Here is a 15,293-nt window from a genome sequence, read left to right on the forward strand (position 1 = left end):
TGTAATGCTGGGGAGCACTTTCCATCTAAATGCAAAGGACTCTGCCCATGAGAAACAGCTTGATGCATATCAAATTACTGTTCAGGTCCTTTGAGATTACTAGCTCTAGGGATGCCATGTTACTGGAGCTGTTTTATTCCAGCAGACCTTAAGACAAATTTCTAGTTGGCTTAGTTTGGTTCCTACTTCACTGTAATCAGCTTTGGAGTGTAATGCAGAAGCAATGCTTCACAAAAAGCTTTAAGACAAAATAGAAGTATGCTTTTAAACCCTTCCTGAATGTTAGGGGTAATTCAGATGAATATACCAACACCGTTATCTGTTCTGAGATGGTGCAGTTTAAATATCACTCGCCCTAGGAAGGCTCAGCAGATAATTTTAGGTTTGATTTTTCTTTCAGAGCCAGAATTATGCTCTTGAATTTACTGCAAAGCTGGGCTCAGTGGTGGCTTTGCACTGAGTTTCAGCTTGGGGAGTTGAATATACACATAGAAAGAAATACGTGTAGGGGTATTTGATGTGCCAGAATAAAACTTCCCTGTGATCTGTTCTAGTCTCAGGCAAGCCTGGCTCATGCATGGGGCCTGGGCTGACTGATGCTGCTATGGGCTAGCGAGGACTTCCAGATGCAGAGCAGCTGTAGCTGAAAAGCATCCTTTGTTTCAAGACAAAAGGCTGAGTGGCAGAGAGCGTGCATATGAGGCACTGAAAGTGTGAGTGGGGAGGTGAGATTATATCATGATTTGTTAGACCAGGAAAGGCCGCTGGATGTGTTCAGTGTCTCAAAACGGAACTGTTTTTGAGCAAAAGCCTTTTTTACAGCTTGAAAGTTGCCTTGCCAGGCTTGACCACCTAAAGCTGGTGTGAACTCTAAATTCAGTAAATCAGTTCAGATGCACCTAAAAATAAGAATTAGTAACCTCATGATTGCACGCTGTTCATTCAGCACAGGTGTGGCTTCAGGGTTGGACACACTGCTTTAAGATGTGAACAAACTGCAAAATCTAAAAGCAATCCAGTAAAGGAGCGGGAGGGGAGGGTCATGCAGCTATTTGGGGGTGGGTTTTTCTGTGGCCTTGTAAGAATCTGCTTGCTAAAAAAGACAAAAATATTGATTATATAGTTAAGACTCTCTAATTTGATTAGGGAAAACGTCCTCTGCTGTAATTCACAGGTGCTACAGCGTAAGGTTTGATGGTGACAATATCAGCTATAGAACGGTAAGACGGTCCTGAGGATTTCCAGTTGTCTTTATACATAATTTCACATTTAATATCTCAGCTCAGCATCTTTTTGTGTGTGTGTGTATGTGGTATTTTTGTATATAGCATGACTTTGCCCTTTGAGACCAGAGACTAATCAATCACAGACTGTGTGACTTCCAGTCTTAGTGGAGCCCTCCCAGTTCACCTGTGGCAGGCACAGAGAGTGGTCAAGGTCTGTACCTGCTCAGGAGCATGGTTAGAAGTTCATTGTGGTTGCATCACACCCTTTCGTCCCGATATAAGCAGTATCACTTTCCACACCAGAGGCTCTATTTTTAGAATATTTAAATATCCTGTGTGGTCAGCTTCCCTTTAAGCAGTATGGGTACTCAGGATGTGTCCAGGGAGTGCTTTCTCAAGACTCGCAAGGGCTTTAACAGTCCACTGTATGCTGATGGGCAGGACTTTGGTTAATGAGTGTTTAACTCTGACCTCTTTCCAGCTGATAACTGTGGTAGTAAGGATGTAGTGGAAGACATGCAGCTCACCGCTTCATGTACATGCCATCACTGTAATAGTTAACTGAAGGCTCTTTTTGCATTTCTTCTATTTGACTTTATGCTTTTCCCCTCTGTGTAACAGTCAGGCACTTAACTGCCTAACTATTTACTTTTTTCGAGAACCAAGATGTCCATTTTCTTCCCTAAACAATGGCTTGTAGGAAGGTCCCATCCCCTTCACTGTTATCTCCAGGACAGGGGAAGGGTGTAGCTATCCTGGGCTATTTTCAGCTGATCTTGGGGCACCAGGGCTGTGAAAGATAGGGAACAAATGAGTAAGCTATACAGGGTTTCTTTCCTAGTATAAATGTCTACAAATATTTGCTTTTTTTTTCTTTTTTTTAAACAAATCATTGTTACTAACTGAAACACCACAGGGAGTGTTGGTCATGACTATCATATTGTACTGAAAACAGGTGAGAATCTGTAAAGAAAAGAAGTCTCAGTTTTCTAGACCACATTACAGTGAGAAACACTGTACTGGCCTGGAAATGGAAACCGCTGGCAAGCTCACATACTAGGCCCAAACAAAGGGAGCATTTCTTCTCCTTCAGGTTACCAAGTCTGAGTTTTCCTTGTCTCTAAACTGACGTGGTGCACATAAGAATGCAGTAAGCACCAGTCCCACTAGCAAGGTAGATACCAGCTCACTTGAAGAACAGAAAAGCAGTGAAAATACATTATCTTCTCATATGGCTCATAGGGTCTTCACTCATTTTAGTATCAGGGGAAAAAGTGAATTTTCCTTTCCCCCCTTTTTGAATGTATCTTCATATTTGTCTCTATAAATATTCAGTTAGAAAACCCTTACTCTAATGGTTTCAGTAAAGCCCTCCCTTTCAGAGCTTTAAATAGTTCACCAGGATATTTGCAAGTTCAGTCTTAAAGTTCAAGGTAACCTAACATGGTGTAAAAACAGAAGAGGTGTTAAGATACAATGATTAAGCTTCTAGGTTGGCAAGCAGAGCTCAACTACATTCACCTAGTAACACAGAAAATACGCAGAAGGGCAAATGTGGACAACTGAGCGGGGCTGGGAAATAAAGCTTTCACAGACAGTGCTTCTACCACCAACATTTATTTCTGTTAAAGCAGATTATAAATCATCAGTACAAATATATATAACTTACATTTGCTTGTAAGGCCAAAGTTTAAAAGTAAAGTTAAAATGAGATGGTTTTCACAAGTCACCAGAGGCAGAACCTGGACCAGCTGCAGCCTTAACCACAAGGTTTCACAAATCAGTGGGAAAAAAAATAAAACCAAAGTTAAAAACCCCTAAGATCTATTGACAGACAAACATAAAATGGTTCCCAGGTACCCCCAGGATGTAGATATGGTTACAGTAAGTTGTCACAGTAGTGTTAGAACCAATAGATTAAGACAAAGAAACTGCAGCAATACATGAAAGGAAAAAACCTACTATATATAATATGTAGCCCAATTCCGATAAAAAACAGTAAATTTTCCCCATGGTTTTTGGTTTTCAAACCATGACAATACTGTTCTTTAATTTTCTTTCTTTAAAACTACGATATAATGACTTACTGGTCATGATTGTTGTTGCAATATGCTACTTACAATGAACAGATACAAGAACAAGCTAAAGCCCCTTTTTCCACCCCCCAATATTACTTACAATAAGAATCAGAGATAAATCAATCTTATATACAATTTCTTACATCCAACCCCCTTCTTTTTTAACCTTTGGCAAGATTACTTACAACTCATACAGCTTTTAATATCCAACTATTTAAAATATTCTAAATGCATAAAAATAAAGATTTTGGCTTTACTTTATTCTTTACATATAATATTCACTTTGTTACTCAAAATGGAAGCTCAACTTTTTCCACAAACCTGGCTTTTGTTAAGCAGGTGACGATCTCCCACCCACCCCCACCCCACCCTGTTGTTCCCGGAGGGGGAATGTCCAGGACTTGCAGGGCATCAGAAGTACCCCAGTACAAAAGGGGCCCTCCTTTCTGTGAGATGATGGATGTTTCTGCAGAGCAGGTGTTGGGGCTGGGTGCCTGCCTTTGCTCTGTTTGACTTCCAGCTTTCCAAGAGAGGAGGGAATGCAGACTGGGGTGGCTCCAGGATTCCTTTTAAAGAACTGCACATTAAATTCATTGTATGTTTAGATCCTCCCCATAATTGCTCCCTCTTTGTAACCCATTTTTGTTTGAAAGGACCTTTGGGATTATCAAAGCAAACTGATCATAAACAGGCCCCTCTGCTCCCTTTATCCCTCTATCCTAATGTACAATTATCCAAACCCCTCCCAAGGACTGCTTAAAGTTCAATCTCAAATGTCTTCTGTAAATCACTTGAGAAGGGGTTAGTTGGAGAGGGATTAGTGCGTTGCTTTGCCTTGCCCTCTAGTGCTGCCCACTGTGCTTCAAATGGATCTACCTGCGGAGCAGGCGCAGGAGGCTGTGAATGCTTGTCCTCTGTAGCCCACTTGCCACCATCAACTCCATTGAAAGCGGCAGAGCCATTGTGCTGTGCGGGTGGGTTGAAGAAAGGGCTGGCTGTAGCGCTGGCTGTAGCACTGGCTGTAGCACTGCTGCTTTCGTACTGAGGGAATGTCTGCTGTTTGACGAGACTGGGGGACTGATGTGGATGGGCTGCTGGAGTGTGGCTTGCAGTACCAAAGACATTGGCTACCATCTGCGAAGGTGTGATTCCAACCACAGGTACGCTCGGGGCTGCATAGGTCATGCCATTTGCTACAGCATAAGGTTGAGCTGGAATAAACGCTGGCTGCATGGGTGGTACTACACCAACCGGCACAGGCTGAGGTGCAATGAAGGTGCTGACTGGGAAGGCTGGTGCTGGCTGGGAAGGTGCTGGAGGAGGCTGGAGTAGTGGCTGTGAAGCAGGGGCAGGGACAGGGGCAGGGGCTGGCTGCTGTTGGGCTCTGACAGTCTTTGAGACCTCTTCCAACCAGCGGTCTGCCTCTGAGGGAGTACGTCTGTGATTTCCTTGGAAGAGACTTGGTGAGGCTGCACCTGAGGAGGTGCTGCTCCATTCAGCGCCTGGGAAGGAAAGCATGGGGAAAGTCACTAATATGTCCCCTCCTCATCCTTTTCTCAGTCAGAAAGGCTGGAGGATGTGTACAAGGACAGACAGGCTTCCTCCCTTCACACCTGAAAGACTGCTCCCAGCACTGGAAGCGTCTTTATGTATCCACTGTACTGTTCTGTATAGGAAGACATTGGTCAAGAAGGGGTACAGAAGAGCTGCTTCACTAAAATGAAGGCTTTTACTTTTTTTTTCCTTCACAGCAGACATCTGAGACTTTAGGGTATGCTGGGGAGCTGCTGCCTGCACTCCTGACTTTGTGGCAGTGACATGCTCCATAACCACTAGCTCCTCTGACTGGGGAGTATCAGTTTCTGGATGTACAGCTCAGGACGGGGTGACTGTTAGAACACAAAACTAAGAAACTAAGATTCATTTGATCTGTTTCCTAAATTAAGGCTTTACCCTCTAAAGGACAGTAATGCACTGGTACAGGGAGTTAAAGACAGCATTTATTTGTCTGTCCTACACACTTTGAAGTCAGAGTACTCACTACAGTATACACGAACACTGAAGGCAATACATCTAACCAAATTACTATGTATATAAACTGTACTATGACTCCTTTATATTCTTCCTCCATCTCCACTCACTCTTCCCTTACTCTCTTCATATATAACTCAAGCTGTTAACCACTCAAACTCTTTTGCAATGTTCAACACTTAGCATTTTAGACTTCTATAAAACCAGCTCATTTTAACTCATTTATCTTCAATAATTAAAAAAATTAAAAAATAAAAAAATCACCATCATTTCCATTCCTGCCAGTTTCAAAACTCTCCCACCAGGTGAATTCTGCCTTTCCTTCTTCTTGGAGTTTCAAATGCTGTTTCTCTCCCATGCGGTTTTGTTAGGTTTCCAATGTGATGAGAAAAGCAATGCTAGAGCCAGATCTGTAACTCATGTGTTTTTTGGTGTTTGGGAGTAGAAACCCCTTACTGCTCAGTAATCTGCAGTCAGCCTGACCTAGTTAAACAGCACCTCAAGATCAGTTTACTGCTGTTTTTACAGTGGGAACTGTTGGAGGCAAAGCTCAGGGACTCTCTCTTAAGGGGGAAGACTTACTGAAAATGGGTCTGGTACTCGTACAAGGCCAAGCAGAACCTACAGCTTCACTTCACTAGCAAAGTTTCTCTTTCCAAGCTGAGCTTACACCAGAAAGGGATGCTGGTGTGAATACAGTCTTCTAGCATGCGTGTCCACACAGTGACAACCATTTAAAGTACTATCTAAACTTACTCAGCAGAAGAAATGAACCTCTAAAGCCCTTAACCAACCAACTTAATCTCTCATTACATATGTCAGTGGGAAGAATGCACACATTATTTTGGATGTGCAGAAACTCTTTCCCCTTCCTCCCCAAACACACACTATTTCATTGCTTCCTTTTTAATCACTGGATTTTCTAAAATGCTGCCATAGAAAGAATCAGTCCAGCTTATAGACCCAGAACCAGTGAGTTCATCGCTTCTCTCCATCCAGTCGTGCAAAAGGCTACTACTTCCGGCTTTTGTTACTGTTCCTTCCACTTGCCATTAAGTGCCATTGACAATTGCCTCAAGGGCTCAATTATGCTTTTGATCCATGTTCTCATAGCAGTGCACCAGATCTAGTTCCAATCTTACCAGTGACCATGGCTGCAGCTCCAGTATTAGCAGCAGGAGCATGAGCCCAAGGATTGGTTTCACGAACTGGCATAGCTGTGGACACTACAGCAGCTTGGGATGGTTTAGCAGCAAGCACACAGAAGGCAGAGGCAGTGCCATTAACTAAAATGGGAGCAGACAACATCAGTGCAATTAATTCATGCAAGGCATGCATGTGACTAGAATATTAGTGGCCATGTCACACGTATCAACATACAACAACTTTAGACTCTTCCACATGACAGCAGTTTGTGTAAATTAGCCAAATTGGACTGACAGTTAATAAAGCCAGTAAATTCCATTTCATCAAGCCAAGGCTTGTTAACAGAACTGTGGGATGGTGGATTTTTATGTATTTGGTGAGACCTTGAGTTCTGATCACCAAGTGAAGTTAAATTTGTTGTTTTTATAGAGAATAGATACAGCTCACCAGGAGTTACTGCATGATTAATTTTAGATTCAAAAGAAGAGCAGATTGTAGATGCAAGGTAACAATAACTGCATTTAACAAGGCCAGGTTCTTTTTTCACACAATTTGTATAAAAGCGTATCAGTGAAATGAAGACTAGAGGCTGCTATAAGTTGTATAGTTGGCATTTCTCCACAACTTATCTAAGAGTTTGTGTGAAAAAAAGTAATCATGTGGTGGCACAAAATCTCTCCCCTTGTGGGATTTGGTTCCTGTGACACACAGTTGGTAAGGTTTTTGCAGTTCAGGAGGAAGGATGTTAAAATAACCATTATATCAAAGCCAGTCCCTTTTACGGGTAACTATCGTGTGGTAGGTGCACAAACTTTTTGTTAAAAACAAAAACACAGGCAAAACTAAACAGACAAGATGAATAAAGCATGATGCACTTCCCCAAAGTACTGATAACAGGATTTGCACAAAAAATTAAGATCACATGTTACTGGAAAGCAATGTTATGTGCACTCAAGCCTCATCAAGCATGATCACAGCACACAAAGAAATCACAAACCTTGAAAGGCAGGAGACTGTGGTGCAACTACTGTCACTGGTTTTGTCATGGGGGCCGAAGAGAAAGGATCTTCTGATGGTGCGCTGAAAGCACTGGTGATCTGAGAACACAGGGCACTGATGCTGTCTGTTTCCCCTTCTACCTCAGGGACTGAAATGTAAATAAAATTCATTCAATTGGAAGTTTAAAGGATACAGAAACAATGTACAACTACTAATGTGAAACTGAAATGTAATCAGCTCCCTCTGTCCTGGATGTTCCTGTTACTGATTTGCATGACAGCTTTTTTCAAAACATCAGTGTTGAAGACCTGACCTGAACTAGCACATATCAGTGTATTTTGTAACTAAGTCAAGAGGGTTAAGGAGATCAGCATTCCAGATTTAAAGTCAATTATTACTGCTTCTCTGTGCTAATGCAAGAGGATGTTAATTTCAGAAAATAAAAGGGTTTTCTATAGCTACAGTAGAGATCTCAATCTTTCAGTATTAAAGTGCTAAACATATCAAGGATTTGGCACTAAGATCTGGCACTCTTTGAAATAAAAATACTTATGATAGATTTAAGTGTTCCAACAACATACTTCCACAGTAACTAGATGAAGTTTAAACATGCTGACAGCAATGCACAGCAGCAGGTTAAGTCTAGAGTAAGAATGTTGATTGCTTCAGTTCAGCAGCAGCTGAAAAGCCTAGCTCTTGTAGTAAAATTATGAAAAGCAAAAGCTGAATGCTCAAATAAAATGGACTCTCAGTTTTAAACCAAGTATCAGCATAAAGTGCATAAAGTAACATCTGGAGTAAACCTGATGACTTGCCAGATGTGCTCATTATTACTAATTACTATAATTACTATTACAGTACTGCTTTTCAGAAGTACTGCACATCAGTCCTTCATTGCACAAAACTGACATGAGCAAGCAAATAAACAAAAGTAGTACAAAACCCATTAGATGTCTGGACACAACATGCACCATATCTAAAATCCAGAGTGAGGCATGCTCAAAATTTGATTCTTTGAGGGATATTTCAGTACAGTGCATGTATTATGACAGTAAGCCGCACGGATAGTGGCATACATGGAACATGCATCAGGAATGTTCTGAATCATGAAAAACTCAAATTGCAGCATGCTCAGCAAGTATCACTAGTGAGCAGTGCACTATTAGTGTAAAACTGATAAAATCTGAGCTGGTCTTAAAGCACAAGTCACCAAATAAGGTTTATAAGAGAAGTCAGACTAGGTATTTTTGTTGGATTTGATGATTTTTACCACAATAGGTTTTACTTTAAAGCTTAGAACCCTAAAACTAGCTGTACTGCCAAGTGAGAGCACAGTTGGCCTGCAGGATAACCCGCTAAGGGGATTCTAGGACATCTTGTAAGGTACTTAGCACCCAACATGTTTCTGTTGCGATGGCTCTAGAAACCCACTACCATCATGTGAAAATTGCGCCACGCATTACTGGTGCAGCTAGCTGTAGCACCTAAACAGTACAGTTTCTTTAACGCATGGTGAAAAGCCATTTCATTGCCCTCAAAAAAAATTCAGAGAGGCAGAAGGACAGACCACAGAAAATCATCACATGATCCCATGACAAATGCTTAAGGCCTTGAAGGGATCTATCACTCAAGATGCCCTGGCATTAAGTGGAAGAACTGGTTTAGTGACTCAGAGGGAAAAGGCAGCAACTACTCGTTCACCAACACCCATTCCTAGAGCATTTTAAGCTGTGCTGTGACATTTCAGGTAGTTATTAGAACTGTTTGTTTTCTGCATGTGAATACTGCATTTGAAATCTTTGCCTATTCCCAAAGCAGAAGTTTTCTGACATGGTGATGTCTGTTCATGAGAAATGATCCACATGAGGCAGGAAGAAGGATTTACTAGAAAATAAGTAGGAGAAAATAAGGAAAGGAGACACAATTTAAGGTAACGTTTCATTAGAACCGTTTGGTTTTACCTGAATTTTTCATGGGGAAATCGGTCTTCCTTTGCACTGTTGAAGGCAGCTCATTTATTCGCAAAGACAACTGGCGTTTAAAAGGAGACATCTTTTGGCTAAGGGCAGGGAAGCCCCTGAAAGACCCTTGCCTGGCAAGCTGTTCTATAGGGGCATGCCTCCGTGGAATAGCGTGGGGATTGCTCATTTCTTTATCCAGAGAGGCAGCAACTTCAGCAGTAGGAGAGGTTGGTGAGCCAGAGGAGGGGGCAGTATTGTTTGGTGCAGCACCTGGTGCTACTGTTTTCACTTCTGTTTCAACTGCTGGAGGAAATAGGGTGAGGTTAGAAGAGTAAAGCAAAGTAGTGTTCAACTGCCTGCCACTAGTCCCATTTGTTTTGACAAGAAAAAATGTGGGAATTTGTATAACTAGTACTCTTCCAAATGAGTTCCTAATATCGCAGCAGAAAAAACACTTCTGTATACTCTCATTGTCTTTACTATGTCACTTTACACACATTCAGTCTCCAAAGCAAAACTTCCTGAGGCTAGCTACTTCCTGGAAATGCTGGCCTTATGTTTGTATTTCTTCTAGCTATTCCTGAGACCCCCAGTTCTAGAAACACTTGAAATTAATTTATGACTAAGACTGAAAAGTGTATTGTGTGTTTGAGACCTTTACTATTACCTCATACAGAACTATGGCCAAAATAGTACTACAAACTGCATTAAGTGACTTAGAGTGACATAGCTCAGCAGCAGCAGGGAAAAGAACCCAGCTCTAGGCCCTTCTTTTGAAGGCCACCCTCCTAGCCCTGCAGAATCAGCAGCAACAGCCAAACACACTGCACAAGCTTCAGCAGGCCAAAGGCAGGAGCAGCATTTAACAGGTTAAGCTGTATTCAGTGCTCAGACTGCAGCTCCCCAGCACCTCCAGGAAACACAAATATAATAGATAGATGGAAGTGGGCTGCAAGGTAGGTCCAGCCTTTGAGCTGACAGGCCTTGCTAACACCAGGCACATTTAGAGTGAGCTCCTGTGTCGCTTCCTTAAGCTGTATTTACACAAATGGTAAATGTATTTATAAATGGTAACATCACAGCTGAGTTTAGCTGTTGTGCTACCACTCAATCACTAGCTGGTTGCACTGCACAGTTCTCCAACTTAAAGTCAGCTGCTTCATTTTGCAGGGTTTTGCACAGCACCACGACGCTCCCGTCAGCCAGACCTAATGGCAGAAATGTAGGATTAAGCCCAGTTTAACTCATGACACTTATGATTGGAAGAATAATGGGGGTTTTTCCATCTCTAGGAAAACTCTCACTCATGTTGTAATTGGATTGGCTTTGGGGGCAAGAAACACAGCTCATCAACACAGCAGGAGAAGGAGAAATCTTACTATCCTGGTGTGAACTCCTATTTTACTTACATTGCTTTCCAAACATTTAGGAAAAAGAATGACTTTTTGTTGACACATCAATGGAATAACTGGAAGTCTGGTAAGGAGAAGAGTCACACTAGAGATTTTTGAGGAGCTGGAATGGTAGGAGGAACTAATTACGTTGTCTTGCAAGCTTCAGTACCCATGAGTTGCAGCTGCTCGTTCAAGTGAAACTTTTCTAATCAGTCTTTCTTGGAAAGGATTTCACACACCTTCATTGAGTCAAGACTTTGACTCATGCCCTCAAGTAACAAAGGCCTTGTGTTTAAGCTTCATTTAGCACATTCTAAAACTAATGTATGGGAACAAGCAGATGGATGATGAAAACGAAGATCAAAGTTTTGCAATCGAGTGGCGGCATAAAACTTGCTGTGGAACCCACTGAAACAGAAGTTCAACTCCACTGTAAAGAGGGCTATGAACAATATTTATAATACTCAACTTTTTGTCAGCTGTAGAACTTCACTACTTGTAATAAAACTTGAGTAATAAGTTCTACTTTCACTTGAATTTTAGAACACTAAATGATTTTTTTAAATGGCTAAGAAGTAAAATAGAACTAGTTTTGAGTGTAATTGCCAGTGCATCAGTTATGTGCTTTATGGGGGTGAGGGTGTTGCTTTAGCTTTTTTTTTGAAAGCACACTGTGATTGATCTGTTCTTCCCTCATGCAATATAGCTCTACACTTTGTAACCTGTCTTGAAAATAAAAATACATTATTTTCTAAGAAAATAATTTTCTGTTCATTTACCATAAGATTTAGACTACAATGTCTGGCTAACTCGCTATATTTTTACATCTTTCTAGTACAGCTTTTTAGGATGTTCTACGGTGATCTCTGCCATAAAGCAGGCTGACAAAACAAAGCAGAAGCAGATTTAATATATGAAGTCACTTGTACTTTTTTCTATAGGAGATGTGGGAAAATGCACCACAAGTAAATCTGGGAGCATTTTTCATCCTGTGAAGTGACAAGCGTCTGGGCATACAATTTGTACATAAGGAGGTTAAAGAAGGCGAATGTTGCAAGGAAGTTAAGCCTCAGTCATTGCACAGGCTCCAGTTCACCTCAGTGCTGGTTTTGCTCACCACGGAGTACTGTTTAAGTTGCATCCCGTACCTTTAGCATCCGGCATCTGTCTCATAATTTCCTCTCTCTCTGCTTGTTCAGTAGCTGTAGTGACCCTGAATGACCCCTCTCTAGTGAATGTGGTTCTGCTGGCATCAAAGGTGGCAGTCACTCCACACTCCTTCTCTCGCTTCTGCTTTCGCTCCAGGCATGCTGCAAATGCACAGCCCACGGCATGACTCAACCTCTCCCCCTGTACAAGACAACATCGCATCATACAGTAACTGGAACAGAAACATACATGTGCTTCAAGCGTTGCAATGTGATAACCTGCTTTTGCAAGAGGAATCTAATTAAGGCATTAGAGAACTACTGTAACTGGCCACCTTTTGTACGGCTCTAAAATTAAACCTGTAATATAAAGACTCCCAACTACTAAGGTACAAGCAGTGTTCAAGAAGGCCACCCAGAAATGAAAGGGATTGTTGGATAATCTGTTTAGTTCAGCTGCTACTAAGATGCTAGGGCGATAACCTGCCTGCACTGCTCCCTTGCCTCTGGATACATTTGTTCAGAAACTCTTATGAAGCCACATCTTAAGTGGGTGTTAAACCCCAATGGACAGGTAAGTGGTACTCTCAGATGAAGGAAGTTTACAGAGGGCTCAGGGAGACACCACCCTTAAGTGCAAGGGTGAAAACTAAAAGCACAGTGGTGACTGCTTACACCTTTTAATGACCACAGCCAAATGCAGAAGTTAGTATTGAGAGTGCCCTCTGAAAAGCACTTCCAGTATTAATCAGTGAGATCTAAAGGATCCACTACCCAATAGCTGCAATAGGAAAGGAAATCAGATTGGAGGAAGTCCAGCAATTCAGCTGATACAGTGGCTACAGTTGAGTCAGAGGCGCTATTACTACCAGTAGCTCAACTCATCTATTGTAATCAGTAAGTGAATTGACTTGTTATTCAGAGAGGAAAATAGAAAAGCTCCAGCTCTAACTAAGTCTAGCTGGGAATTCCTAACTTCATTGTTTCTCTTTAAAGAACAATGATAAATTGTCAAGCACAATTGCTTTGAGCATGCAGCTATGTGGAGTTCATGCAAGAATTTTGCATGAGGTTTCAAGTGTTTTGTATAGCATAGACAGGATTCAACAAAAAGCAGAATACGGAAAAGGTCAGATCACAGAATCAAATAACTGAAGTCTACACAGCAAGAGACTGATGGAGGTAACTTACTTTCAAAACTTCTACTGGAAAAATACCACTTCAAAACCAACAGGATGCTAACTAAATGCAGTTTAGCCTCATCCCTTTAACATTCAGATGACTTTCCATTCAAGATAACGCCTGCATACAAGAGGCTGCATTCATAACCAGTCTGTATCTATACACTATGATTTTATCCTAGAAAAACTGTCATTATGTTTCAGTTTTTTTCTGTAAATATTTTCAAATGAGAATATCTTCTGTCTATTTTTAAAAGAGTAGTTCCCTTCTGCTAGAGATATCTGAGGCTGACTGCATCCCTGTTATATACATGCTAGGCACCACTTCTTTCCACAGGACGACACCACAAAGGGATATCAAGTAATTCAAATATAAAGAATTAGAACTAAAATAATTTTCCAAGGACTGGCATCAAAACATGTATTCTAGGCACTTAATTTTCCTGAGCATAACTTCCAGCTAGTAGCTGGAAGAGTTGGACACATACACATTAAACTTACCGTGTCCTTTACAGCCATAAAGCAGTGGCATATCCAGCGTCTCGTTGTGCCATCTCGACAGATGTATGAGAATGCCCGGTCAAAGTTCCTATCTGGTGCGCAGAAAGAAACCTTCTCTATTGTCTGATCAACTATAAGATCCTAAAGGGGAAAACCAACCCCCACCCCCAATAAAAGAAATGTGAGGAAATATGGAGAAACACTTGAACAAATAATTTTCAGTGTTAAATGCAAGAAGATGAGTTATAGTACAAAGAGGATAACCTGATGTGACTATGTCAGTGAATTCACCATTCAGAATCTATTTCTATTATGAAACAAAAAGGACAGATGACACATTCCACCAGCTGCTTTTGGTAGAAGTGTGCCAAGGCACCACATAAGAATTCAGGGAGTCAAACAATTCCTAAGGTCTCTCCTCTAGATTATGGAACTCATGGTTTTATTTTATTTTTACAGCAGCTCCAGAAGTCTTGTAATCAAAAAATATTTACTGTGGTTAATCACAATGCTGAAATTTATAGGAGAGATCTTCAAGTGTGACAAGGCTTAGCACATGCTACAGAAAGACTAAAAGCTGATCTGCCAATTAGCTAAGCAGGGATGCAGGCAGAAAAGCACCAGCAGCACTGTTATGGAGTCTTGGGTGACATGGTCTAGTGCAAGGTGTCCCTGCCCATGGCAGAGCAGATGGAACAGACGATCTTAAGGTCCTTTCCAGCCCTAACTATTCTATGATTTAGAATTCTATGATTTGTTCCCATAGATTGATGTGAGAAGTGTTTCTAAAAAGCAAATAGTTAAGAACTATGCCATCTTTGTTAAAAATGGCATTTCAATATTTTTTTGGTTCTTTTGGTTGGTGGTTAGTACTTGGCAACTGTTCTCATGTATTCAACCACCAGGAGGCAATAGTATATTCTAAGTTTTATACTTTTAACAACCTTCCGGGTCTGCACAACTCATAAAAATTCAATTTTAAAAGATAAGATATACACAGCAACATTTCTAAAAATAATAGATGTATTATTATTTTTAAACAAGGCACTCAGTAGACTGAATGCACCCATTGGTATGTTTGTATTAGAAACTGAATTCTTATGAGACTAAGTTTAGTGCTGATGAAACCATAACACCATAACAGCAGTCACAGAGCAGGTATCCAACATGCAGTCATACTGCAAAGGCATATGAATTGTTCTCTATGTGCTTCACAATGTTGGCTTGCAGAAATCATCTTTTAGGCTGACAAAAGTAAGGGTTAAATTACATGAATATGAAGCTGAATTAATTTCAGATTACTGAGAGTTAAAATTGTTCCAACAGCCATGCCATCTTTTAAAATACTAGTACACTTACAGAGACACACCTAAAGCTTTTATTTCTGATTGTCTACATCAAGATAAAAGCAAGAATTCTTTGCTATTACTTGCACACAGGCACCCTGGTGGTACATACTGTGCTATTTCACAATTAAAAAAAAGAAAAGATAAAACAATCTAGAAGAATGCTACAAATACATTAGTCTTCCACTTCAGACCAGTATCTTAGATATTAGAATTAGAAATCATAAACTTTATACTCAGTTACTATTCAGTTTGAGTCTGAAGGCAAAACATACCCTATTA

The 15,293-nt window shown here is 40.9% G+C and overlaps 2 protein-coding genes across 17 annotated transcripts in view; one reads left to right on the forward strand and one right to left on the reverse strand.

The window, feature by feature from the left end:
• The window catches only part of PAPLN (papilin, proteoglycan like sulfated glycoprotein), a 60,286-nt gene extending 49,338 nt beyond the window's left edge, over positions 1 to 10,948 (forward strand). For both annotated transcript variants that reach the window (XM_061376355.1, XM_061376354.1), the window contains exon 29: positions 10,871 to 10,948. The gene's annotated coding sequence lies outside the window, so the exon portion shown is untranslated. The remainder of the gene's footprint in view (positions 1 to 10,870) is intronic.
• Positions 2,828 to 15,293, reverse strand: part of NUMB (NUMB endocytic adaptor protein) — a 96,367-nt gene continuing 83,901 nt past the window's right edge. For 5 of the 15 annotated variants that reach the window (XM_061376364.1, XM_061376363.1, XM_061376367.1 and 2 more), the window contains 6 exons: positions 13,666 to 13,806; positions 11,984 to 12,185; positions 9,442 to 9,744; positions 7,479 to 7,628; positions 6,478 to 6,621; positions 2,828 to 4,806 (listed from right to left, as the gene is read on the reverse strand). In XM_061376364.1, the coding sequence (XP_061232348.1) occupies positions 4,061 to 4,806; positions 6,478 to 6,621; positions 7,479 to 7,628; positions 9,442 to 9,744; positions 11,984 to 12,185; positions 13,666 to 13,806 (1,686 nt within the window). In that variant the 3' untranslated portion in view covers positions 2,828 to 4,060. The remainder of the gene's footprint in view (positions 4,807 to 6,477; positions 6,622 to 7,478; positions 7,629 to 9,441; positions 9,745 to 11,983; positions 12,186 to 13,665; positions 13,807 to 15,293) is intronic. The other 10 variants (XM_061376373.1, XM_061376372.1, XM_061376370.1 and 7 more) reach the window with 6 other exon arrangements.

Source organism: Neopsephotus bourkii, unplaced genomic scaffold (assembly GCF_033783945.1).
Source record: "Neopsephotus bourkii isolate Nb327-2 ecotype Australia unplaced genomic scaffold, CSIRO-AGI_Nbou_v1 NB_1707, whole genome shotgun sequence".
NCBI lineage: Eukaryota > Metazoa > Chordata > Aves > Psittaciformes > Psittacidae > Neopsephotus > Neopsephotus bourkii.